At 33.8% G+C, this 27,743-nt stretch overlaps 1 protein-coding gene across 1 annotated transcript in view; it reads left to right on the forward strand.

Moving 5' to 3' along the window:
- The window catches only part of LOC100569557 (protein dead ringer homolog), a 74,181-nt gene that overhangs the window by 12,865 nt on the left and 33,573 nt on the right, over positions 1-27,743 (forward strand). Inside the window, exons 2-3 of the mRNA XM_029486592.1 lie at positions 15,033-15,371; positions 16,733-17,095. Of these exons, the coding sequence (XP_029342452.1) occupies positions 15,033-15,371; positions 16,733-17,095 (702 nt within the window). The remainder of the gene's footprint in view (positions 1-15,032; positions 15,372-16,732; positions 17,096-27,743) is intronic.

The raw sequence follows: 27,743 nt of genomic DNA on the forward strand, positions 1-27,743 counted from the left end.
GCTCAGATTATAGACATATAAATATATAATAATATAATAAATGAAATACCCATATGGAATTCATTTTAGACGCCCATATAGGTACTTTGCATCGGTAATAAACCGTTAAGTTAAATTATAATTTATTTTAATCATTTACATTAATTACATCGTTCGACGCGTACTTGCATAAACAATATAATACAATATTATACGGGAGTCTAGAAGTCGATTAAAAAAATTGTTGAGTTCAATAATAATTATTGGCGGCTATTTTTTTTTCCAACGAACTCGCGTTGCACGCAAACACGAATTCTCAGTTTCGTTAAGACGACGCGCGCGCTACTGAATAATAATTTAATATTATATCAGAAGTTCTCAAACTAGCTGTGGTACGCCGCAGAAGATCGAATAATGGTTGTATGAAAAATAAATACAATTTTTTATCAATGCGTTTATAAATATTCGAGCGCCGCGGCCGCGCCGGGCAACCGTGCAGGAACGGCAAATAGGTATACGTTTGCCGCGGTAAATAAATAATAGATAAATAAATCATAAATGATTAAAACGTTTTACTGGTTTATAAATGTCAATAGTCGTCGTTTTAAGGTAACAGCAGTATGGTGTAGTAGATACCCGAGAGTACGAAATTGATTACAATATATAAATTATAAAACAAATTTTTAATATGTGGTACGCAAAGAAAAAGTTTGGGTGTCTTTGTATACATGTCTTATTTTACCTATTAAATATACACGTTATGCGGCTGTTCCGGTGAGCCAGACAGCGTCTACTTAATAATAATAATAATATTATAAGGTTGGCACACGCCAATTACTGCACGTGTCTCGCGCGTCTCACAGATAGCTTAACTTTCATTTAGATGCGTGTGTGATATAGATGCATTCACGCACTTGTTAAAAATACTTAAAAAATAACTTTTTTAATGCTTTTCTATTTTTCTTTCAAGTATTTGAATCCTGTAGATTTACGATAAAATATTGTCTATGAGGTCACGAGAACCGGAATCAACGTATAGTATGAGTAATTTTTTTTTCCTACATAAATATTTTAATACACACAATAAAACATGTTTCAGGCAATTATTTAAATAGAATTTATAAGCATTATATAACTACATGGAAAATCTGAATTTGTTCGCCAAACCTAATAATATATGATATTTTTAATAAATAGATTACATGAGGCCGAGTATGTATACACACAACCTATAATTTATAAACATAGTCAAGTATTCAACTGTTGGTAATTCGTTTAAAATATTATTTGACTGGGATATTGAATGTAATATTATTCAGAACATTGTTTTAATAACGTATATATTTACTGTTTATAGTAGACCGAAAATGTGCGTGTTCACGCCCAGATAAACGCATTACTAATATAATAATTCAAAACTTGACGATGTGCATACAGGTAAATGAAATGTCGTAATTGTAATTTTTATTATCCAGAAAGTAATAATAATAACTGTAATAATAATCGTATCCACTATTGTTTTATGAGTAAGTTTATTTTGTCTGTACGATGTATAATAATGTGTGTGTGTGTAAGTATAATATTGTGTACCCGTACAACTGGCATAAATTTCAAAAGTTATTTTTTCGACCCCTTACCGTGTGTCGGCTATAAAAATTCTCCTATATAATTTATATAACACGCATGATTTATGTGATATGTGAAAACGTTTATTTTGACTTTTCGTAATATCGACAATGGAATGATATTAACTGATAGGTCGACATGCCTATAATGTGTGGTCGTACTTTAAAACTAAAATTGGCTTTTTTCATTTACAGTCTTAAATACCCATATAATATTTACCTTCGCATATAATAATACGTCAGCATATTATCGTCGATAATATTTTTTGAAAATATTCCTCAATATAATATAAGCCAACTAGCTAAGGCGTTTTCAGGTAGGTAACCGGTCAAAATATTTCTAAAAAAAATATCTAAACATATATATTATTTTTTCTACAATGTCAAAAGACCATAACACACAATTTTTATAAGGCTAGTAGAATGATTTGATGTAGTATAATATCATATATTATATAGTAATTTATAGTACAAAACCAAGAGTTTAAAATTTAAGAGCTATGTCAATTACAATTTAGCTTTGGCTTATCTAGCTTATTTGTTATACAAGTATTCTTAACTTATTTTGTATTGACATTTATACGACGATGAATATTTTTTATAAAACACGTTTTGTTGCAAAAATTTTATTGCATACATTTTATAATATTTTCTTGAGATATTTTGACCTATAACCCGTTTCCGCGCACGCGCATTTGTAGGAGACAGGAGTTGAATAATACCGATGTACGGCCAAACGCTTATAATAATAATATAACCTATCGACTATGTATATAATATATAACTACTGTATAGAATTACCGGTGCAATTGTGACCAGAAAAACATATTACAATAAATTTAATATAATACTATGTACCGTCGCCGTCGCCGTCGTCGTCGTCGCATGTCGTTGTTTCGGTTAACTCGTAAAAGTAATAGTTTGTAGCAAACGCACATGATACAGCCTATATATTATTATAATAATAAAATATAATAACTATGTGTGGTAGGTATAACAATCCGTCGTTTTAGAACAGCGCCGGTGATTCGAGGGGCGTGTACCGCGTGGAACGAAAACGAAAACGGAAATAATAAATATACCTATCTATATACATACAAAAGGGATACAAACAACACACGGGGAAATATGGAATAATAAAAAATTCATTTTTTCTTTCCTTTATGCCGAGTCGCGTATTGTTGTGTGCGTTTATAATACATTATATATTATACGTGCACCTCTATATTATACTTAACGGACGGTGGGACAGTCGGGCGATGCCGACACGTCTATACTTGATAACCGACTCTATCGATGTACCTACAAATTACAATAAACAATGTTATATGAATTTAGGTATATAGTCACGATGTTGCAAACATAATAATATAATATTATGTACTATATTATTATACGTGTATATACGTGGTTAATCTGAGGACTCGGCAACAAGATATTATATAAAATACGAGAGACACTTCTCACTAGAAATCAAAACGTATACAACAGATCACTCTTTTAAAACATATTACTATATTGTCTTATCATCTGCGCAACAGGTATATTATGATCTCACGCCACATTATATATTAGATCGGTATTATTAAAGAATGACAGTGGATGTTTAGATCAATCATAAATGATCCAACTTTGACTTGCGTTAAATATTTGAAAGTCGGACTTGGGCTGCAAAAATATGTATAGTAACGTCTCTGGAATTTAAATCCCGCATCGATGTTCGTTTGCTGTAACGTTGATGAAGACTGCTGTAGAGTGTAGAGAAGTCTTCAAGTGATGACATAATAATATAATCGTACAATTATAATCAGTGGCATAATATGATGAACCTATCGATTCAAATCATTTAAGAACATTATACCATGAGAATATTGCTGATAACGAGAAATACGTGGATTTGCGCGACCGACACGCACATTATAATATCTTACCCACTTGAACGGACATTGTGTGTTGTGCCTCGTGCGGAAATAAAGCTACGAGTAAATCAAGCGACTATTACACCTGCACGACGTGGTGATAAAAATATGTCCATTACTCGCTCGGCTAAACGACTAAAATACATCGTCCGTTTGTTCAAGTTGTAATATTCAATCGAAACCATGATATAATATTACACTATATAATGACCATTAGATGATGCGTGTATGTGGTGTGTCCAAATACGCAAATACCTACGTCCAAATGTACGTGCGACGAATTGTTTAAGTTGCGTGTTCCACATCGTCTATACCAGGATTTCCCAAACTGGCGGTTCGAGAACTCATCCTCATCAGACCTTATATAGTTATATGAAAATATATTAAAATTATCTGGAAATAGCAATTAAGAAAATAGAGCAATACGATTATTATTCTAATTATTCATTTATGTCAAGTGGTAGACAAGCAATTTTTTTTCTATCACCGAAGTCGGAAATGCGATCGAATGCTGTACAAAATGCCGACGAAATACAGTAAATCCTCCTTATAACGGAATCACTCGGTACCAATAGATTTTTTCTAATATAAAGAAGTTTCCGTCGTAGGGAGACTAAAATATAGGTATGGGATATACCTAAACTATAATACAGGACAGTTGTTATTTTCCGTTGTAAAGAAATTTTTGTCTTATAGGGGGTCCATTATGAGGAGGTTTTACTGTAATTCGCACGCAAATTTGGAAGAGGTTCGGCTGCACTATTTAAACTATTCGTTCGTGTTCGTTCCCTATCGTTTGCTACCGAATTCGGCCTAAGGATGCGAACGCAATCAAATCATTGTGACGGGCCGAATGCCGTTCACCCTGAATAGCATTTTATTTGATCTTACCGCAACCGGCTCGAACCGCTCCGAACGCGAACGAATGGTAATAATATAATATATAATCAATACCTATATATAATAATAGTTATTATTGTTATAACCGCAGGCACCATTATAGAGCATGGCAATTGCTACCCAAACAATTTTATTAGGGTTGCAAATAAATAGCGACGGTACCCTATGAGTAATTTGTAAAAAATATATAAATTCATCTTTCTATTTAAGCTTTTTTTTCATAAAAATCAGTTGAATTGTCCAACTTTAGTCAACACTTTGAATATGTTAATAAATTTGTTAAATATGTTTATATTATAATATGTACATTTATTAAACTAAATAATAATTAAAATATATGATAATAATAACAATGCAAGTGGATATAAATATAATATAGTTAATTTTCTTGAACACTTCCTTGAAAATTGAATTGTGAGGTTTACTATATATTTTTGCCTAATTATGATGAACAATTGACTAGGACTTATCGATCCATCGAATGCTCCCTGGCTTCATTTATAGACCACATGTAATTGAATTAAAAATATTATTTAAGATGCTTGCTACCCCACGATTTTACTCTAAATGACGCCACTAATAATAATAATATCGAATGCAATATTATTAAAATTAGGTATTATAAGTAGAAGTGAAAAAAATGTAACACATTGGTAGGTACAATATACATTTTTAATTTTGCCAATTGTAATAAATTGATAAACCATAATAATATCGGCCGTGACTGTTTTCAAATACCTATTGTTCCAATAATATAAAATATATGTACATTATTATAGGTTTTAAAATATATTTTATAATACAGATACAAAGTTGCCATAATATGGATCCGTTGGAAGAGATGTTTAAGAAACATGTTCACAATATATTTGTAATTAAATATCAAATAAAAAATAAATAATTTAAGTGGGGTAAAAAAAAATCAGGAGTTAATCGTAATGAAGCTGAGAATACCTTTCGAGTATTTCAAAGAAATGTACCTGACGGCCGATTACGTATATTATATGCCACGGTGGTTACGTTCGTCACCCGCTCTATAAGCTTTCGACAAATCGTACTACATTTGGCGAAGGCTATCGATGTTGGGATATGATGAAACGAGCTTTTTATTGTCTGTAGGTGCATTGGCCATTATTAGGCCATGATCAATGGTTTGGAATAAGAAACAGACAATAATAATGTTATAATTTTGCGGCAAGTGCGTTGGATTCAGCGTCGGCGAGTATACCACGCACAATGCATATTATAATATTATTAAACGGAAGCTTTATAAGGGTTTATTATATTTTGTAAGTATATAGACACTCTTATTATGTATAAAGGAATCCGTACTATGAATCAATTGAGCAGCGACGACGACGGCAACGATGACGACGACGTCACAATATTATACAGGAGTCCCGTCTTGGATTAAACGGCAGACTTGTTTTACAACATAAGAAGCCCGGCTCTGGACGTATTATCATTACATCACCGTCCACCGAGTTCTAATATCATTATGACATTATACGGACGTCGTATAGGTTGTTTAATTTTTACGATTTCCCCCCCAAAAAACACACACAAACACATATTATATTATATTATATAGGTATTAGCCACTGTATTATAATAGCTGGTCTATTATATGTATATCATACATTAACCCACTGCGATCGTAGTCATTCTTATATTATTATATTATTATGCATTATATTTCGTCGTTATCGAGACCTTCGAAAAAAAACTTATAATCCGACGACCTCCTTTTATACATAATAATATCATATACACATATATTTAGGTATGACGTGCGCATTATTATATGATATTATTATTAAAATGTATATCATACAGACGTCTTTGATATTATGAGCGTTTTTCATACGGCTTCTACTTTTTGCGCTTTATTAGCCAAACGTCTGCAGGTAGACCGCGTATAGACGGTCGGTTTTTAGTGTTTATAAATATTTAATTTCTTAATGCGAATTCATTTTTGGCGACGTTTCGGGAAAACGATTATCCCGTCGTTACGATGGCAAACAAATGTGCCCATTTATTAGGTACGTCTTGTCCGAATGATGTTATCCTTAATAATGTCTATACTGACTATACTAAATTGTACATAGGTACTCATCGTCCGGCATATGTATAGTTTTCACCATTCAAACGTCCCGATAAAAAGAGCACATTGGACGCCGATCAGATTCGTAATTCGTGTTTTCTTAGTGTCTCGTGTGTATTGTATTAATTATTATTATTATTAAACAGTACCTACACACCTGCAAGTCTACTGAACAACCGTTCACCCGCCCCGTACACCCGCCCCGGGATCGACATGTGCCGTTTGGTGGCAACCAGCGATATGTTTAGAAACGGTTTGTCGGATTAGAGTAAACAATCGTTTGCAGCGGTCAAAGAAAATTATACGTTATCGTAAAAAAGTAGGTACATCATCAAATATATTATGTGAATATATTATGTGTGTGTGTGTGTGTATAATACACATTATAATTAAAAGATTCTGGACAGGTGTATCCACAGCGGAAACATAACACACACATACCCGGTAACTACCCCTCCAATTCACCGACATACTAAGTAAATTATTGATTTCTCAAGCTTGAATTTTATTGTAATCGTTGTTGAGGGAAAAATATATATAATAACTAATAAGTAATTGCACTGCAGTTAACACATAACATGCCTATTACAAGATGTGTCTACGTATTTACTATACCTTTGTAAATATATATAATCTATCATTTAACATCACGTTATGGATATGCTATGCGTTCACTGTTTAAATGCGTTTAATTTGCCGTGGGTATTTCTCCCGCTATTAGTGCAGCCTAAATATGCACAAACTCTAACGATCGGGTCGAGTTAACTCTGTATCTCTGACTCACATTGTGAGGAAAATAAAAAAAAAGATGAATCCCTTATATCTGTGCCCATAAATTACTATGCATTTAATAATGCACTTTATAAAACCCTATATAAAGGTTATCAATTATTTCTTTATTAAAACCCCTATAAATGCAGTTTTAACGCAATACGTATACTGGAAATATGTAGCTAAAGCAATACATTAGCCTAGTAAAAAAAAGTAAAAAATTCAAAGTTTTAAAAGCGAATTCACTATTACATGATTCGAATTTTCTGTTAAGTATGCGCTATGTTTTACAATAAGCTAAAAAAAATCAATTAGCTGCAAATTCGCTTCCTTACCTACCGATTTATTAATAACTATTAAAATATAATACCGTAATTATTGGCCCCGGTTATCGAATATAAGAAGACGTTATAATATAAGTGCAGACCGGATATTGTATCAGCTAATTATATACGTTGCGTAGTGCGTGTATGATACTTTATACAAACATATATCGCGCCGCGCATATTAAAAAAAACGCCGCGCCGTTTGATATTAAAATGTTATAAATTTAACGTGTCGTCGCGATCAGATTTCTATTATATGCGACGACGACGGCGTTCGCGTAGTTTTTATAAATATATTTATAATTTTTTCTCCATTTCGTTTAATTCCGTTTGAAATGCAAGTCGTCTGAGAAATTTAACGACATGCAAAACAGCGTAAAAATACAAAACACTTACAGATATATATGTGTTATAATATCATATACATAACAATAATCGAACGAACGATATGATGTGCACGTATCGTGTTATTCAAAGCACCAGTCCAGTGCAGATGGATCGAATCAATCGACGCGATACTAAGGTGGCGTAATCGGATTTACCAGACTCCTCGTCGTCGTCACTCGTGTGTATATTTATCATGTACGAAAATTTATAATTTTTTCACTATTTGCTTGTCAAACTTTTATCGTTTTTTTTACATCACGACACTATATAGATATTTCATCGTATCTCTCCGACCGTTCGTCAAATATATTTAAATAACCGTAGAGTGTAGGAATAAATAAAATTATCGCTGCCAAATAAAATAATAGTTTTGCATAATATTGATTTTTTGGGAAATTACAGTCTTACGAGAAATTTCAAATTATTTTAAAAACTATCAATGTCAAGAGCTGTAGTTTTTAATTTGAATTTTTAAAATAATAGAAAAACTATCCTAATGGGTCGTTGTTAAAATCTCTTGGAAATTGGGATAGAAGCAATAGTATACTAAAACAAATTCTAGGGGGCTTCAAAATCAAAAATTTAACGTTTAAAAAAACCAACCCGATATAAGCTATATACATTCTATAATTTCAGGCCATCAGACTCGTGCCAAAATCTTATCATTGACATTTGGTCCATTCGCAGTATTATGTAAGCATAATAATACAATTGCATCGAACAGATATTACAGTCGTGACGATATCATGTACACTCGGAACACCGTTCATGACTATAATAGCGTGGCAGATAATCGATTCCGTGATGGAGGAGGGGGCGTGTATAACGACTTCTACAATATTATATATTAGAATATCAACCAGAATCGTTATCCGTATAATATATATAGTTGGTGTGCGTATAGACCGCGATAGGACTTTGGCCAGCACGCAGTTATTGGAAAATAGTTTTGGCGCGCGAAATTGATGAACCGATACATTTAGGGTTGCAGTCGAATAGTATGTACATGTATATCTATATTATATGTATATATATATATATAATATATATAATGCATCGATAGTGGAATGCGCGACGTCGAAAGAGCTGACGGAACAAGAGCGCAACAAAAGTACATTCATCATTTGGGCCGTTGTATATATCTACTAATCTCATTTCGGCGCTACATGGCGAAGGGGTGACCGGTGGAGGCAGCGGAAAAGTGTCAGACGGTTCCATGGCGCGTGTAATTAATGATGTCGTAAGAATTTGTTTAACGAGCGGCTCTTCCGTGGCCAGCGAAAAATAAAAAAGAAAAAATTAAATGTAAAATTAAAAAAGTATTATATACATTATACCTACATATGTTACGATCGGCGTTAATAACAAGCTACTGGTGGTGAACAGTTTTTGTGTGTTCCGAATAAAATAATATATCGTATAATAATCATGAACTCCTTACTAGTGATAGTTTAGAACTATTGTTACCGTTTATGGCCACAATATTATCAATCATGATGTCAATCGATAATCGAGGTTAGGCAATATTTGCTAGTTGTTATATCATATAAATTCTTGTGAATATATTGTTACGTTTGAGCCATATTTTACATTTTATTAAATTTATATTAGATTAAATTAATTAAAATAAAATATATATACTAGGTATTTATTTATTAGTGTTCACATGTCTAACACGATAGCCGTAATAAATGTAAATCACCTATTCTATATTAACAATCAAATTACTTTACTTGTACTACTGTATTATAATGGCTAAAACAAAAAAGAGCTCCTGAGCTACATAGTGTGCAATGTCGGGCAGGAAGCCGCCGGCAAGTGTAACAAGAGGCTTTATATGAGTATATATAGATGCAAAACAATACGCCAGTCGGTAGTCACAGCTTCCGCAGAAATTAATTTACCAAAATTTCAGCTTTCGAACATCTTGTTGTTTTTAGCGTACCGTCACAATTTATTTCAATTTACGTTGCGACGCTATAGTGTATTATATCGTGTCGAGCCTTATTATCGACGGAGGGTGCTGAACTTATACTGGCGAACTCTACCGATCGCTCCGAGTGTTGTACATATTGAATTTGTCAGTGCGCCGATAAATAATGACTGTCGCATAGTGTAAATATAATATAGTAAGTTTTGGTTGAACGCGTTATTGCGGAATCCTGCCCGGCTACAACCCCCCAAGTTCATATATACCCTTTTCGCTGCCTCATCCGCCGTAGCTGCGTACATAGTATCGTTGTAGGTATTTCAATATATATTATAACACGATATATAATATATTACGCGATGTATAACACGCCACGGCGCCACACCAATTGGTGACTTTAAAGTCCGTAATACATTTTACAACATATTATGTGTTCAAAGTTTTAAAAGCTCCCCCGATACGCCCCTATAAATCATGTTTTAATCTATAATACCGTGAGTACCTATATATATATATACACGATATAACATAAGGTATACGCGCCTGCGCAGGTTTTGTCATGACGCAACCGATGTATTTTATTACATATGTTGTATTATGTATTTTTGCTTTAGCCACAATAATATTATATCGTTGATATCCGACCCGCCGCGGTAGTCGCCTTGCAATCGTGACGTGTCTCGTAAATAACAGTTATTAAAACGTGCCCGAAACGATAATAATTATCATCGTCGTGGCGGCCGTGCTGTAGCGTGGTGCACCGCGCTGTACATAATAAATACATATTATAATGTGTACAAGAATACCTAGATTTAATTTCGGAATTTTGGATTCGAGAGAGCGTAGGAGATGAAAAGTCAATCGTGGCCCGACCCCTCACGTAAAGCGTTTTGGAAACAGGAATAAGAAATATTGTTCGAATAGTGTCTGCGGCGTTGTTTAAGCAACGCACGTTTTATGATAATACTAATAATCATTAAAATATATACATTCGTATATATAATATATAATATATTCGCCAAGCTATCGTGTTGTTCATAAAATACAAAATAAATGAAATATTAAGTCTTGGACATTAATTAAACATTTATATCCTTTAACTGGCGTATAACACGATATTGTATGCGAAATTGTAGATATGTCGTTTAGTTGCTGTGTACTTATACCTATGAAATATCGTTATTTGGATCATTTGGGGGGGGGGGGGGTAGGTCTGCAGTATACTCGAAAGTTTGCCACCGAAAACACGATACAGTGTTTTGCTGTATGCGGCATTTGTGCAATGGTGGCATGTACACATTTACGATTTACGTCACAATCAGTTGAATTTGGTCCGCGCACAGAGCAATAGTGCTTTGGTGTCCGGTCGTCGGAGACTCTCATCGTGCGTATCTGTGTATAGCGTGATCAGAAAGGGAATTCTTATATTATTATTAATATAAAACGAATTATTAAAACGATAACCCGCGCGCGCGATCCCGTGTCTGTGTGTGTTATAATATTATACACTGACGTGACACGCAATCCCAGAGCCCAGAGCGATCACGATCTTCCAAAAAAACCATAGTCCCGTAAAAACCAGTAGTCGCTCCCATCGTCGTCGTCGTCGTCGTATACGATCTTTAATAAGGTCGATATTATTATATACCTACCTGTATGTTTAATAATAATATTATATACATTAATCGAATCGTTAAATGTACATTATATACGTAATATACGGCGCATAATATGAATCCAGACGATTGGTATCGGAATTATAATTAGGTACGTCGTCTGCTGCTGCAACAGTGATGGGGCGGTGGTATAGGTACAACTGGCGGCGGCGAATATTATTATTATTATTATTATATGTTTTATGCATGCGATAAACCGTCGTGGGGTGTAATTATAACGCGCCCGCGTTAGTTCTCGTCTGATGCTTTCTTATTATTAAAAATAATAATAATAATAATAATAAATCGAAATCCGTTTGATTCCGACCCCGCGTGTATCGCATACAAACACGCGTGCATAGGTATCACATGCACTGACAGTATTACATACAGTTCAATCGAATGGGCTAGTATGAATCAAAAAAAAATACGTGATAAAAATATTAATAAACGATTTTAATTTTTAGTTATTTACTGTACATACTGTCTAGCCTGTTGTAACCAGCTTGGTACTATTACAATATTCGATATTGGTATTTAATTGATTTTGAATTTTAAGCTGCGTCTGTCGTGATGAGAGAATGCAATTTTGTAGGTATCTTAAACAATTGTCGCTTTCCGTTTATATGCCTTTTGAGAACATAATATAATATTTGAGTACTTATGCTGTATGTTTATCTATAAATCAGAAAATAGTATTCCACTCCAACTGTATACCCAAGTCTCCGGAAAGTATTTAGAACGTTTATTTTTATTTTAGAATATTGGAATACAGTTTTACATAAATTAAAAATACCTAACGTAATTCTAATTCAATTTAATTCTTTTTCGTGGATTCATTAACATTGTTTTGTAGAGAAAGATATTTTGATAAGCTTGGGTTTCATTGATATTCGATTTTCTACCCATACGCCTACGCCTCACTTAAATAATATAGATGCACTTTCTAATATGCAGAAACCTAAAACCGTATTAACTACTGTTAAATAAAATGTTTATATTTGATTCACGATATCATAACATGTATATATTTGTGTTTGATTAAGTATAATAATAATAGAAACCAAACAGAAAAAGTTCAAAAGCTATTGAAAAATCATAAACTTCCTAGTCCTAATTTTAATAAGTATTATTATTTTTTTTGTTCTTTATTATTATGTCTACGTCCTATCCTTTTTATATTTAGATACGACAGTATAAGTAGTAATAGGTTAAAAAATCAAAAAATAAATACATTTTAAGTCCGCTGCCACCTGCACAATATAACACATAAATTAATATGGCCTATTCGAGTGAAATAGGAAGCCAGTTCACTATTAATAGTTTTCTTTCTCTCACCTACGCGCAATAGGTAATATTCTTAACTTTAAGTTTGATAATAGTAATATCAAACTAATAATTTGATAATAATAATAATTTCACTATAATTTATTAAAGTAACAACAAGATTAGTTTTGCTGGATGCAAATTTACTATAGTATGTTGCGCGTGGGTCAGAGAGAAAATAAATAGTGTGCTAACATCATATTAATCATGCGATCGAATCACGTATAACGAAAGAAAAATTTAAATAGTATATGTATCTACCACTTTATATGCACTGCTTTACGCGACACGTTACACGTACCTATACAGTGTTGATGTATTTTTCTACTACATTTATAATATTATATTAAGTTTCGTATAAAACGCTGTCGTCCGATGTTCACGTGCAACTCAATATTTTAATCGATTTCCGACGGGTGGCCTTGCAGACGACGAGAAATAAATATTCTTAAAACGTGGACCGCACGCAAGAAACCAAATCGTTTGGTCGGATCGTATTTTTGGCCGGTCCTTTTTTGATAAATTGCTTATGACATTCAGTTGACGATAATATGACGATTTCTGAGTGAATTAATAATAAAGCTCGCGGCAAGCGCGACAGATGAAGGATATATGGAAAAATAACACGTGTTTCATTAAAATTACATTAGTCCACTTGGCAGCCGGCCACACGTCATATACAAATAATATATATATAATATACATGCTTATTTTTTTCTTAATACCAGACCGTTAGAATTATAATAATAATAATAATAATAATGGTAATAGAAAATAATGCCAGCTAGTTTATTATTAATTAACATGGTGCGATGTTACGCCAATTTCCGAGTTTTTGACGCCTTCGAATCGACTTGACGATAAAACGATAAAATATTATGTCGCCGAGTGGAAAATCGAGAAGACTTGATCAAAACCTTACATTTGAGAAAAAAAATACCACATCGCAGCGTTTTTGGGTACATGATTTTAAAGCGGATTCAAGCATAAGAACACCGTGTGTTTTAGTCAAATACTACAGTTCATCTACATTCTACGCCTTATTGAAATACATATAATATTAATTTCAATTAGTTCAGATCGATATGGTCGGCCTGGTCGGCAGGTCGTAAGATAATATTATGTACGTGTATAATATCGTACTGCGTAATACGAACATTGAATAATAAATAATAATAATATACGATATTATTTGTACCTATACTATTATAATTTTTAATAAGTATTGTGATTATGTATATATTTCTATCATGAGGTTTGATGTACGATTATGTTATTATTATTATTATTATTATTATTAGTGACATGATGAATTCGAACGTTTAAAGGTATTCCACGTGAGACTATTACAACGTGTAAATGGTATTACGTTATATTATAAACTCGATGAACCACAGAAGGGTTAACTGCCGGATACGGCACCATAATATAGTAATATCGTCTGCGCCGGTGCATCATTGTTGACATAAATTAAAATATTAAAGATTGAAAACGGTCGCGACACGCACAAAAGATGAACAAAAATTATTGTTATTATTATTATTGTTATTTGATCGTATCGCGTACCTATATTATTCCGTTTCTTTGACGTAAAAAAAACCAAAAGAATATTATTAGTAGAAAAGAGGACTGTTGTCGTTATTCCATCTGTACAGTCGCCCGCCGATGCCCACTCGACCAGCGCTTGAGCTCCAAAATATATTATTTAACTCAGCTGCACGTCTGACCGATTGCGTTTGAATAATTATAAATTATAATGCATAGGTAGTAATAATATTATTGGTGTATAACATTATAATATATTATTATATCTTACTTGTTATGTATTACTTTGTCTATACCTGTCTACGAATTGTGCATGAAATAGGAAAATAAAAGTCAAAGGACGCAAAAATGTAGTAATGTATATAATAAAAATAATAAAGAAACTAGCATTTCCGAATACTTCTTAACTAGGTAGCTAATTACGTAGATAGTGTGTATAACGTGTATTAATCATTTTTAAATGAATAAGTTCTCTTCCTTTTCAACACAATAATTAAAATGTAATCCTCAAATAGTGTAACATTTATATAATACATTTGTGTATGACGTTTTTGGATTTTTGCAGCTGAATAGTGAACCGTCGTCTGAGTTGGACAAACAACATCGCAACGCACAGACGGAACAAGTGAATATGGCCGCCACCGAAGCCGGAAGCCCGAGACGACTGGGTCTCAATCTCAACCTGAGCGTACAACCGCACGCGAACGCATATCACTGGCCACACTCGACAGTGGCAGAAGACACGTCACCTTCCCGGTCCAAAGGATGCACGGATGACGATGATGACGACGATGAAGATGATCGTGACATGGACGATCGCGATGTGGACGACGATGACATGATGGACTGCCGGCAGGATGAGGATTGTTCACCCGAGGATGAACAAGATATTTTGGAAATGCAGGTAATACAGGGTATAATCAGTTTGCTGAAACGGCTGAAAAGTTTGATGGATCGGTATAGAGTGTAGAGAGGAGAAATGAAAACTAAAAATAGCTTCGGTAATATCTTTAAAGTTATAAGTTTTGAAATACCAACATAATATGTCTATATTCTATAGAATGGCATAAGATTCAATTTTTTTCCCAAAAATTAGAACATTTAAAAAATAGGTATGTAATTAAGTTTTTTAAAATCTTAAGGCATTCGATTAGATTCTAATCATTATAATTTCGGTACGTCTAAAAACTATAAAAAATAACACATTTAAATATATTGATTTCCTGCGGAGATATTAACGGTGATACGGAATGTTTGGAACGTATAATATTTATATACTGTATAAGAATGCGTCAAAGTTGTTTTTTAAATTCCGAGTAGAGCGAGGAAGTTATTGGTTTTACAATGGTGTTTATTTTTTTTTTTATATATTCTGTATACAAAATTTCTACCAGAAGGAGTGCTTCAATTTCAACATATAGTACCTCATCTTTTAGAAAATTGGATCAAGATGGTACTTTAAAAGAGGTCATTTTTCGATTTTCTCAATAGTTATTAAATGCCACGGGTAAAACCACCGAAAAATTACGAAAAAACGCTAAAAATGGGAATTTAATTTCTAACGCTTTGTTTATCACCATAAAAACGAATAAAAAATTATAATATTATATTGTTAATTCAACTTACATGATAAAATGAATAATAAGAATATAAAATATCCAGACTGACAAACCGTCTCCACTCAGAATCGTTTTTCTTATACAATGATATTATATCATTGTGTTCAAGTCTAATACAATCCATTATACAATGACTCAATTGTAGTCTACTGTACAGCAGAGCGACATCCACTTACCTGCTTTTTATATTTTGATTTTGTATTTACTAGATAACGCTAATACATTACAGCTGTATGATTAAAACAGTTGATAAAAATTAATAAATTATACAAATTTAATTATAGCTGGGTACTAAGTACCAGCTGGACACTAGTCACGCGTGCGCATGGTGTTAAGGCGTTAAGAGTTTGTGTGCTCTAACTGATCTAAAATATCCGGGCATTCAACGAATTTCAGATTGTTATATCGTAGAATACTGCAGAATTCAGGTTATGGAATTATGGTATTAAATTCAAAATGATATAATATTGTAAATCGGAAACAGAATTAAATGTTTTCGTTCGACTTTACCGCATTTGGGTTTGATGATACATTTTCGATCTCAATCTGAAACACGAAATCATTGACGTATCACAAAATATTATATTATTATATTTACATAAGATTGAGTTTTTCATCGTGAATATATTATTATTTGCACTTGCAGCGCGAGGAACGCGAAACACTCAATCAGCTCGCCAGACAATTGGCGTCCGGTTCGCGACTGATAACGCCCATGCTCCAGCATCTTGTGTACCAACACCCCGGACTCTCGGTGCAGCCGTCGCAGATGCACCAGCAGCAACTGCAACTGCAGTTACAGCAGCCGTCCTCCGTGGCCGTGTCCTTGACGACCGCGACGGCCGCTCTCGGCAGACACGCGACGGCGGCTGCAGCTGACCTGTCGCCAAAGTCCAGCCACTCGGGTGACGCGCCAATGTCCGGCGGTCGTTCTGCCGACGTTCAGTCACCGTCCGCGTCCCGGAATAATGAGGCCCAGTCGTGGACGTTTGAAGAACAGTTCCGACAGGTCAGTGACGTTGTAAAATATTATTACTGGGTTTATCACCATAATATCACCATCACCATTATTGTCGCCGCCCATGATATACTTTTTGTATTTGAATTATGTTTTCGGGAAATCGATACCGCGTTGCTGTGGTAAAAATCTTGAAACCTACGATTGAAATATAATCTCGTGTAATTTTTGGCTTACTTAAAATTGAAATAAAAAATGTTAAAAGTTTAACAGATAATTTCCTTTGAACGATTAAAAACTAATAAAAGTCTTTTAGTAGGTATGTATATATCAATATATTTATGTGCAGGAAACGGTTAGATAAGCTAGGTTAGGGATAAGGGTTAGTAGTTATGCTGCATGTACAGGTACCAGCAGAATAAACTCTACGAGACACTATAATAATTTTTGTATATTAATTGTATTCTATAGAAGCGTATCGTATTATATCAAAGTTATAAGCATAACTGCGTCAGTATTTTATAACATTTAATATTCGATAACAGGTTGTAGGTGCCCATATAAAATAAAGCGATACTCGAAATAATCGATTGTGGCGCGGTTACTATATGCTCCGTTTTGGACACATGTCTTACTACTTCTGTAGGGTTGAAGAACCTTCTCAAATATAATGCAACGGAAGCAAAAAAAGAATACACATAAAGACGAACAGGAATTTGAAAATACGAACCGGGCACTTATGGTTATATTTTGTAGGAACTTCCTAATAAACTTAATACTAGGGAGAGGTTTCTGTTAACTCCTACACGGTCACTTGTGAATCACATGCGCGTGTTATCGATTACGCGGTCTTTGGTATAGCTGTAATACCGTAAAGCTGAGCGTGTCTTAACTATCTACGTATTATACATAATAAAATATACACGGCCGACGATTATTATCATAATATATTATCATATAGTATGGCCGTGACTAACTATATTGGTCCATTCGACTGTATTTTCGAACGGCAGCGCTGCAGCTGACGTTATGCGGTTTACACTGAGTTAGACTTGTTTTATGCTTCTACTTCGGACCACAAGGCACATACCGAAATCCTCGAACATCGTCGCGTGTTGCTCGTGACAATTACGCACATTACACCGCCGCTATGGGTTAAAATAATATGTCCTGGAAAACGTGGAAAGTATAAAAATCATTAATATAATACACGCGTATTCCAATCTATTTTCAGTAATAATAATCCCGTGTGGGTTTATTTGTTGCGGGCCCTGAACCGATCGGACCTCGAGGTTCCTATGTTCACGCATTCGTTGCTGGTATAATCCGAGCGTGTAGACATACTATAATGTTTTATTATTATTTGACGAATAATAATTAGGTAGGTACTATATTACTATAATGCAGTGTAGTCGTGAACGCGCATCTCTCAATCCTCGGAGGAGAGTAATTTACAATGCCAACATTATACGCACGGCATTTTATATTGTTATTTACAAGGCTCCATCTAACTTTAGAGTTTTACAAATGTACTGAATATCTACGCAGTTGTGCATTTGAAAAATATAATAAAAACTCGCTTGTTATGTTTTCTTATCATCGGATTTGCACATATTTTTACATCCAAAATTATAATAAGTTTAATAGTTTATTTTTCATTTAAATTTAAAAATATACAAAATATTAAAATAATCCACTTCTATAATTTATAAAATATATAATACATTTAAGACAAGTAGCTAGTAGATAATATTAAATAACTAAGAGCTTCTTTATTTATTAAGTTCAACAAATTATTGTTGATCATGTATTTTTTACTGCACTGCTACAAGATTAAGACCTCAAATAAATAACTCATATTCTTTATTAGTTTTATCTATATTTATATAATATTTTAACATATGCTTATAAATGTTATAATAGGGCATAGTTACTATACAAATTCTATTAAACCATCAAATATGTATAAAAAAAAAATCGTTATTAATAGGTGGTTAATTTATTAATGCATAATAATACAAATAAAAACATGTAAATGCAATAAAGTTGAGTCTTCTTTAAATATATACTAGAACGTTTTTCGGGGAACAAAAACATTTCAGTGATGCTATTTGAAAAATACTGATGTCATGAGCCTTGTAAATATAATATAATAACGTATTGTCATTCAAATACGAGGTACGTTATAAATTTATTATATTACTATAGTCTATAATACTATTGGTATTATCCAGAAGTGACTTGAACAGTTAAAAGTACCTGTATTACATGGAGTGATTGTTTTCACGTGAACCATCATGATTCACGAACCAGCCACCAGTTTATCTAAAACCAGAATGTAATAATAATGGTTTATCGTATAGTTATAATTTTTTTTTTAACTTTAGACTGGTGGATTGTTGGAAGGGAGGTCGAAACATTTCTTCTTCATATATTATCTTGTCACGCTCTATAAGTGAATTATATTATAATGGGTACCTACTACCTATACGTATTATATCTAGTTACCAGAAAAAAATTGTATGTTATATGCTGCAGATTTGTGTCCCAACTTGAACGTCGACTGATTTTGCACGTCTATACTATTATCGCCGAGTATTCATAATAATAATTATAATAATAACATATTATTTTACATGTACGCGATGAGCAGGTCACACCGTACCTATAGCGAGGGGTGGGGGTTTATTCGAGTGATGTTGCTCGCTCACTTTCTCCACTTTGTGAACCTGCGGGTCCGGGCACGAGCTGACCATCCATCATGGCGCAACCGACTTTATACCTAACCGACCTGGCGCGTGCCCAAAGACGAACGGCGTGCCCGAAGACGTGTTCGCTACGACGCCACTGCAGCATTACTTCGGCGCGCCAGCCTGCTGCGGCTTCCGAAGTGGTGTCGGGTATTGCCCGAAATAAGTGGCGTCCACTTGTGAGGTTATTGTAATAATATTATCCCGTTTGTTCCAATACGAGCCGTCGCGGTTGGTAATATTTTTCAAAACGAAACTTTGTCAGATCGGCCACGAGAAACGCTTACGAGTTTGTTTAATCATAGGTCTGAGGTCATATATATTGTATAAGGATAGGTGAATCTCTTTGTTCCAGGGTCGTGCTTACGGGGGGGGGGGGGGTATGAAGGTGTTATATACCCCCTTTAGATTATTTTTGTCTTATAAAATATATATGATAAAGCAATGAAAGTTTATTTACCGCTATATGACGCGTGTATGTCTGAAAACACTTAAAATGTATATCCCCCCTTCAAAAAAGCTGAGCACGCCACTGATTTTTTTCTTACTATTAACAGACAATTACTACACTAGATATACTTAAATTATTTCCATGTTACCAATGATGGATTCAACGAATGGGTTATGATGCTTTAGAAGCAGATATTTTTCTAGTTAATTTATATACTATAAAAGGTGTGATATGTACGTTTGCATGGTAAATTGCTTTTTAAAACTGTGAGCACCAATATTTTGTATCATGCCGCCCTTTTATTATTATATCTGGTATAATATAGTAATAACTATAGCAAAAATAATAACGAATTGTACGTGTGAACTGTATATACGTATCTGATGGGCATGCCTATATAATATAACATCGATATGGCGGTTTCTGCGCGGGGGTCGTTGTTTTTATTATAATCAATCGGACTCGCGATGGCTCCTGCACAACAACACTACAGCTGCAGTAACTGCGGAGTTGACCGAGATCAAGATCGGTCCAAAGTCTGCTATCGTCATAGGTAGTAGGAACATCATAATATTATGACAATATATCACCGCGTTACGTTGTGATTGCATTGTAATAATATATAATAGTCGTATACGTGCGTTAACGAAAGGGAGGACACGCATTCAGTAGTGCACTGACGGGGTGGTTATTGTACCGTTGCTCGGACGGGGAGCCAGCGGTCATGTACTGCAGCACATTACACGGTAGAAGCTACCCCACGACTAATTGTTCCTGTATGGGACGACCCTTTCACTCTCATGCCCACGTGGGTATACTGATTTCCAGACCCTACAAAGCCGCCACTGCGTGTAGGTACCAAATTAATAACGCGACGACGACGTCGGCGGAGGAGTCTGGGCCGCTTGGACAATAATAGGCATAACACCTCGCGGTTATTGTATCACATTATCATCGTCATTATCGTGTAGAGACGCGCATATATTAATATATGCGCGCAGGTGACTGTTGGGAATTTTCACTCGCCTATCTCGGACCGGGGTTAGGTCATGACGTTATTGTGATTATTATTCACACGCCGCCGCCAGACAGACGAATTTCGATCTGTTGTCACCGCGGAGCCGATTCTTGTCCCTTTTTCCTTTCGTTTTTATTTCATTGTCTCTCGTCTCTGGACGCGTTTTTCATTTTCACCTGCCCCGCTGTCCGCGTTTCTCATCGCGACACACATGACGTGTGATGCAGTATAATAATATGACTGCATAATATAATACGGGTCGACGATCCACGTTCGTCCGCCGCTCGATATACCTTCTATTATAATACACTGTACCTACGTATATCATAATTAATATCAATATAAATACACACAAACACATATTATTATGTACTTGTTAAACTACTGTTGAATGATGTACGCAATGTCCGCGAGTGCGACTGCGGCATGTGTGGGGCGAACAAAATACCCACGTCGAACTCACCCGAGTGTAACCCTGGCACATCCAACTCACCTAAACATGCGCATATTATGACGGGGTCGGTTTCACTTTTTTTCACGCTGGGAAATTGTTATTCGACCCCTATCGTGTGTGGCCTTTTTCGTTTTACTCAACCCCCGCGGCTGTCCGACGGTAAACCAAAAAAACTATTCAAATGTTCATCTTTTGTTTTTCGTTTTCATCCGATAACGCTGCTGCAGCAGGTGACACATGTACCTGTGCAGCATCCGACCGTGCACAATCGTAAGTTATTATAAACATTGCACTTTTGTCGAAATGTTTTTAATCACATCGTAGAGATGCGTCTGTAAAAGGCTCCTTAAAGGCACATTGCATCGTTTAAAAGTCGTCGTCACACGTAACGCGTTTTATATTAATATAATAAGTAACATCATCGAGACTTATGACGTATTTAAAAGTTTTAACTATATTCTATTTGAAAATTGTTGTATGTGACAATTTAGGATCGACGCGTTTTAATTTCTAAATCGTTACACAATTCGAATTCCAGATAAATTCAGATTATTTTATATATTATGTACATATACCTAGAAGTGACAAGAGCTTCATTGAATGCTCGGTGAGCACTCACCAGTTGTCCGATGGCCGAATAATATTATACTCATCTATAATACTATATTATGTATAGCGTCCCTCCGTTAACGGTTTATTTTCGTCAATAGGGGATATTGCATTACACACTTTGAAATCCTTAAACTTTATTATCGCATATATCGACCTTGAATTGCGTCTAACCTTACATTAGTAGGTATATAAATATACGCCGCCGTATAGGGGTGAAAAAGCGATAACATGACGTATATAATTGAAAAACGGAATAGCATATAATATATATATTATATATATATGGTAGTGCGGGCGACCAACAGAAATTCTATCCTCTTTTCACAGCAGTTTTCATATTATCTCGGCGTAAAACGTTTTATTATATGAAAGGATAAAGCAATTAACCTAGTTCGTCAGCCACTAATCGTTTTTGGTTCGAGAACTTCTCCAAAGCTCCTAAACGATTTAGAAGAATTTTCACGAATTGAAAAAATAACTTTGTATGGAATTCTCAATGATATACTCGATATTATGTCGACTTGTGTGTCCCAACTCCTACAATAGTGTCTAAAAATATGTACTCTCTGGATAATTTAGAAAGAATAAACTATTTATTATAAAATTATAATATTATAATTGTGATTAAAAAAACTTGGAAAACATTTTTAAGTCAATAATTTAAGATAAGTCTTTAAAGATGTAACTCAAAATTTTTTATTTTTAATTAATAATATTATTATTAATCCTGAATTCACACTAGTTTTATAGTTTATGAAAACCATTGCTATTTACTAGTATACCTATACCTAAATTACTTTTTTACACAAATGCTGTTCCCAATATGATCGTATAGATATATTGATTAATTATTATTAGGTATGTAAACACATGAAGATTTCAACCTGTAACTTTTGTAAGCACATATAATATTATACGTATTTAATCACATCACGTTAATAATAAGACGTCTTTGATGGGACGCGTGTCGGAGGGGATCGCCTGAGATGACCGATTATTTATTCGGCCAGTCGAAAAGTTATAATAAAAAAAACTTAAAATTCTTCGTTCTACATATTATTATTATTATTATTATTAATATATCCCACGCTGTGGCTGCAGTTAATCGGCTGCGATTATTCATTGTCCGTAATATAATTGGGCGAAAGCAAAAAATAGAAAATAAAAATATTATATATTATTATCGGCGGCCGGGGAAACAGATGAGCGTATTATTATAACGACGACGATTCTCGTATATAGTTTTCGACGATCAATCAGCTAGCTCGTATGTGTGTGGATAAACCGCGATTAACGCGTTCGGGATTTCGTTTAGAATTATTATTATTTTCTCGTCTAATCAATATTTTTCCTGTACATATATATATATGTATGTGTGGTGGGCGTACGGTTCATCAGTCAACGACGGCAGTTGGATCGCGGACAAGTATAGGTACCTATAACACGATACTGGGTAGTATATACGCGTATTACGTTTTACATTATATGTACGCCGACCACCGATAGATATTCCATTTTCCAATGGTATAATATTATTATAAATTATAATGTTTAATATACACAGTTTTTATTATGCATATTAAACAGAAATACATATTGGTAGTAGATATTATTATAATATATTAATAAGTCAACGACCGTCGCGCAACACGTCGTTAGTGCATGTATAATATTATGTAAATATTAACAAACAGGTACGAGAAAAATGATAACCTCAGAAATATCGATAACAACAATAATAATATATTATAATAATATTGTAATGTCGTGTTTGGCCAAAGGCGCATTACGATTTTTCGAAATATCGCAGCGCGTATACCGTAGTCCGTCAACCGCGTTTATACCCAAGACCGAATTCGAATAGTTATGTTCACTAGGTATATACAATATATATATTATATGACTGCGTATATCAGGCGTATTCGATTTTTCTTGTCTAGACTCTAGACCATTAGAACAGGAATATGCAGGCAGGTAGATATTTTTTTCAAACCAGAAATATTTATAATAACGAGACATTTATTTGATCTACACGCGATGATGTACCCACGTTGTATGGTTGTATTATTAGTGTGTTATAATATTGTATTACTTAAAAAAAAAAAAAGTAATGATAAAGACCCCATTTATATTAATTATTATTGTATATTATATTATATTATACGACGATACTTTTCGTAATAATGGGTAATAATAATAGTATGTGTCATTGCAGTGGCGCGCACTATATTATATTGAGTCGTTCGCGTGGGTAATTCAAATAGAAATTCCTCGACAAATGTTAACAAATAAGTATTTACGCAATTAATCTGATAGGTGATAAAATTTTAAGATACATCATTAAACCGTTTGTTAGGTATACTGAAATGTGCGTTGAAATCGCGCCGCGCCACCTGCTGTTAAAATCGTCGGGTTTAAAACGGTCATTAAAATCTTATGTAAATCATATATACTGATGTCGTTAGAAATATTACACACGTCGCACTATAACTTTGTATGGTCGTCGAAAAACGGAAAGATGCATAGCACAATAATATATTATTATAAAATTACCGTCATTGTCGTATAAAATATATTAAATGGGTACTATATTTAATATGGTAGCACGGTAGGCAGTAGCCGTTTTTTGTTGGGTGGCGTTTAACACGAATGTGTTTTCTCAAATCATCGTTTTCAGAAGACGCGTATCTCGTGTCTTACGGTATACTTCTTGTACCTATTATGTATACTACACTAGGTATACAGACTGTCAATACATTATTTTATAATTAGGTTGTGTTTTGAAAATATTAGTATAGGCTATGTATAGGCTATGTAAATGCCCAATTTATTATGACTATAAATATGTAGATTAATTTATACATTATACCTACCTACTCGTATATACATAATATATGTTCACAAAAAAAAAAAACTGAGTTGCAAACTTTTACGGCTAATTTTTATATAATATTAAAATTAGTAATATCGATTTTCAGTTTTCACATGAGTGATTCACGTAGGCAGGAAGTGGGTACAGTAGAGCATAATATTATATTGTTAACGAACGAGTTGCATAAGGAAAAAACAGAGGGTAACCCTGTTTATTGTTAAAACAAAAAATAGATAACACTGTAAAAGCTTCATTACTCCATCATTATAATTATAGTTAAATGTCTTAAGTTATTCCGAGCTGGTTTTGAATTATACGTATAGGTAACAACTGTTGCTCGTCATAATGAGAATATAATGATCGATCGAGGACCAGTAAAGCATATAGAATGTTAAAGATGTTAAGTTTTTGTTTAGCGGTATTCAACACCAAAATGTTTTCGCAAGATTTATACACCTATTAATAATTGGAACATTATTTAGTTTCGGTCAAGCAGTTTCGGAGGAGTTCAATAACAAACACTGTGACACGAAATTTTTATATTATATTATATATTCATATCTACTTTATATTATGCTGTCGCACACCGTCCGCGATTCGACATGGCCTGTAGGGTGGCTGAATTTTACTTACTGCTGCAAGTTACATCCAAAAGGATTTGAACAATCACAATTTTTTAAAGGGTTGTCATGTTTTAAGGGCCACGAAGTGCACAGGGCCAGCTAGTACTTATACTATATAATATATAACAAATATCCACGATAAGTTTATATGTTCTATCAGGCATTAACTGATGCTAATATAATTACTTTGCATAGATACGTATGACTTTTCTAATATAAACGCATACAAATTTTACACACAAATAGTATAATAATGCTATTTAAAAAAAAAAGTAACTATATTACGAAACAATAAATACAAAAATTGAAACAAATAATATATAGTGCCGAAGTAAACATTTAAAAATGTTAAAAATAGTTGTTTTTTATTTAGAACGTAAAACAGTTGTTTTTATTAACATAATATGTCTAATTTCTATAATTTCAACGTTACAAATAAAACTGTTTTAAATGCTAATTTTATTATTTATTAATATAATAGTCGATAAAAGACGGACGACGAAATACAGCAATAGTGGTGTGTTAAATTATTTATAACATTTATGATACAAGTATACGTCGCGTGTAAGCTCATTGGAATTCGGAACAACAGACATTTTTTAAAAATATTAAAGTTATAGGCTTTTATTAGCTTTTATTATTCTGAAAGATTCGATCGTGTCCTTCCATGTGTGTGCAGTCCAAATTCAAGGGATTCTAATAAAAATGCAATATCACACTGCACGCACGCATTGATAATATAACACAATAGTGGGTACAAGATAATATAGGTACTTGGAGTTTATAGATGTGTAGCAGTGGTGAACTTTTGTCATGAAGGGGGGCATAACATTTTGTATGTAGGTACATAATATTTTATGTAATGTATACACTGTATAATATTATTAAAAATTTTAGATTTTTTTATAAAAATAAAATTTAATTTCGTGGACAGTGAGTGTGCAATTTTTTTTTTAGCCCGCTTGTAAATATTGCTCCCGGAGATCCGCCTCCGATGTGTACCTATAGTAATGTATGTTTTTACGTTAATTTCTTTCGTTCCTACACGTGTTCGAGGTGAGGTTGACGTCGGATATTACAAACGACGTGGTGAGACGGGCGAAATGTTAATTTTTGTCCGCGACCGAGACCGATTGGCTGTCGCGTGTGTGCACGGAAATACGTGATTTCAATTACGCCGCCGTTATTATATATGCATCGTCTAGCTATGTTGTATTCTACTTTATTCGGCGACGTTATTTCATGCTCGTCGTCGTTGTGGCGTGATGCTCGTCTGTTGGTTATATAAGTATAATATACCTTAATATACCTTAATACAATAATACTGTATTATATTATATCGTGTTATTATAATATTGTGACTGTGTACACGAGTAAAAGATCAGAACATTTTTTTGTTTTCCATACCACAAGTTATTAATAGGTATCTACCGCACGTCCAGGAGACTTTTTAGCCAGTAAACCGATTTTTCTCTGATTCAATTTTTGATATTTTCGATTGCATATTATATAACATATTGTACTATGCATAACGCGATATCTGAAATTTCCATACAAAGTATTATGCCAACAAAAGTAATTTCGCATTTTGGGATAAGAGGGGTTGCAATCTCCATAGTTGCATGGCATCACTTGAACCACTGGGATCAATGCCATGACAGTCATTAGTTATTACTCATTACACACGCGTAGGTACATAATATGTCCCATCGTTGTGGGTACATAATGTAACACAGTTTATATAACAATATAAATACCATCTAAGATCTTGTTAAAAATCCCAAAAACAAATTTTACTGAATTCGGAACGCGGGTGTTAGTTATCCTGTTTTATAACGTTTTAAGTGTATGCAAAAATATATTATGCACGTGTGCACAGCAGAAAACAAATTGCTGTATATATACTCATACAACTTTAT

This window comes from Acyrthosiphon pisum, chromosome A1 (genome assembly GCF_005508785.2).
Source record: "Acyrthosiphon pisum isolate AL4f chromosome A1, pea_aphid_22Mar2018_4r6ur, whole genome shotgun sequence".
Taxonomy (NCBI): domain Eukaryota; kingdom Metazoa; phylum Arthropoda; class Insecta; order Hemiptera; family Aphididae; genus Acyrthosiphon; species Acyrthosiphon pisum.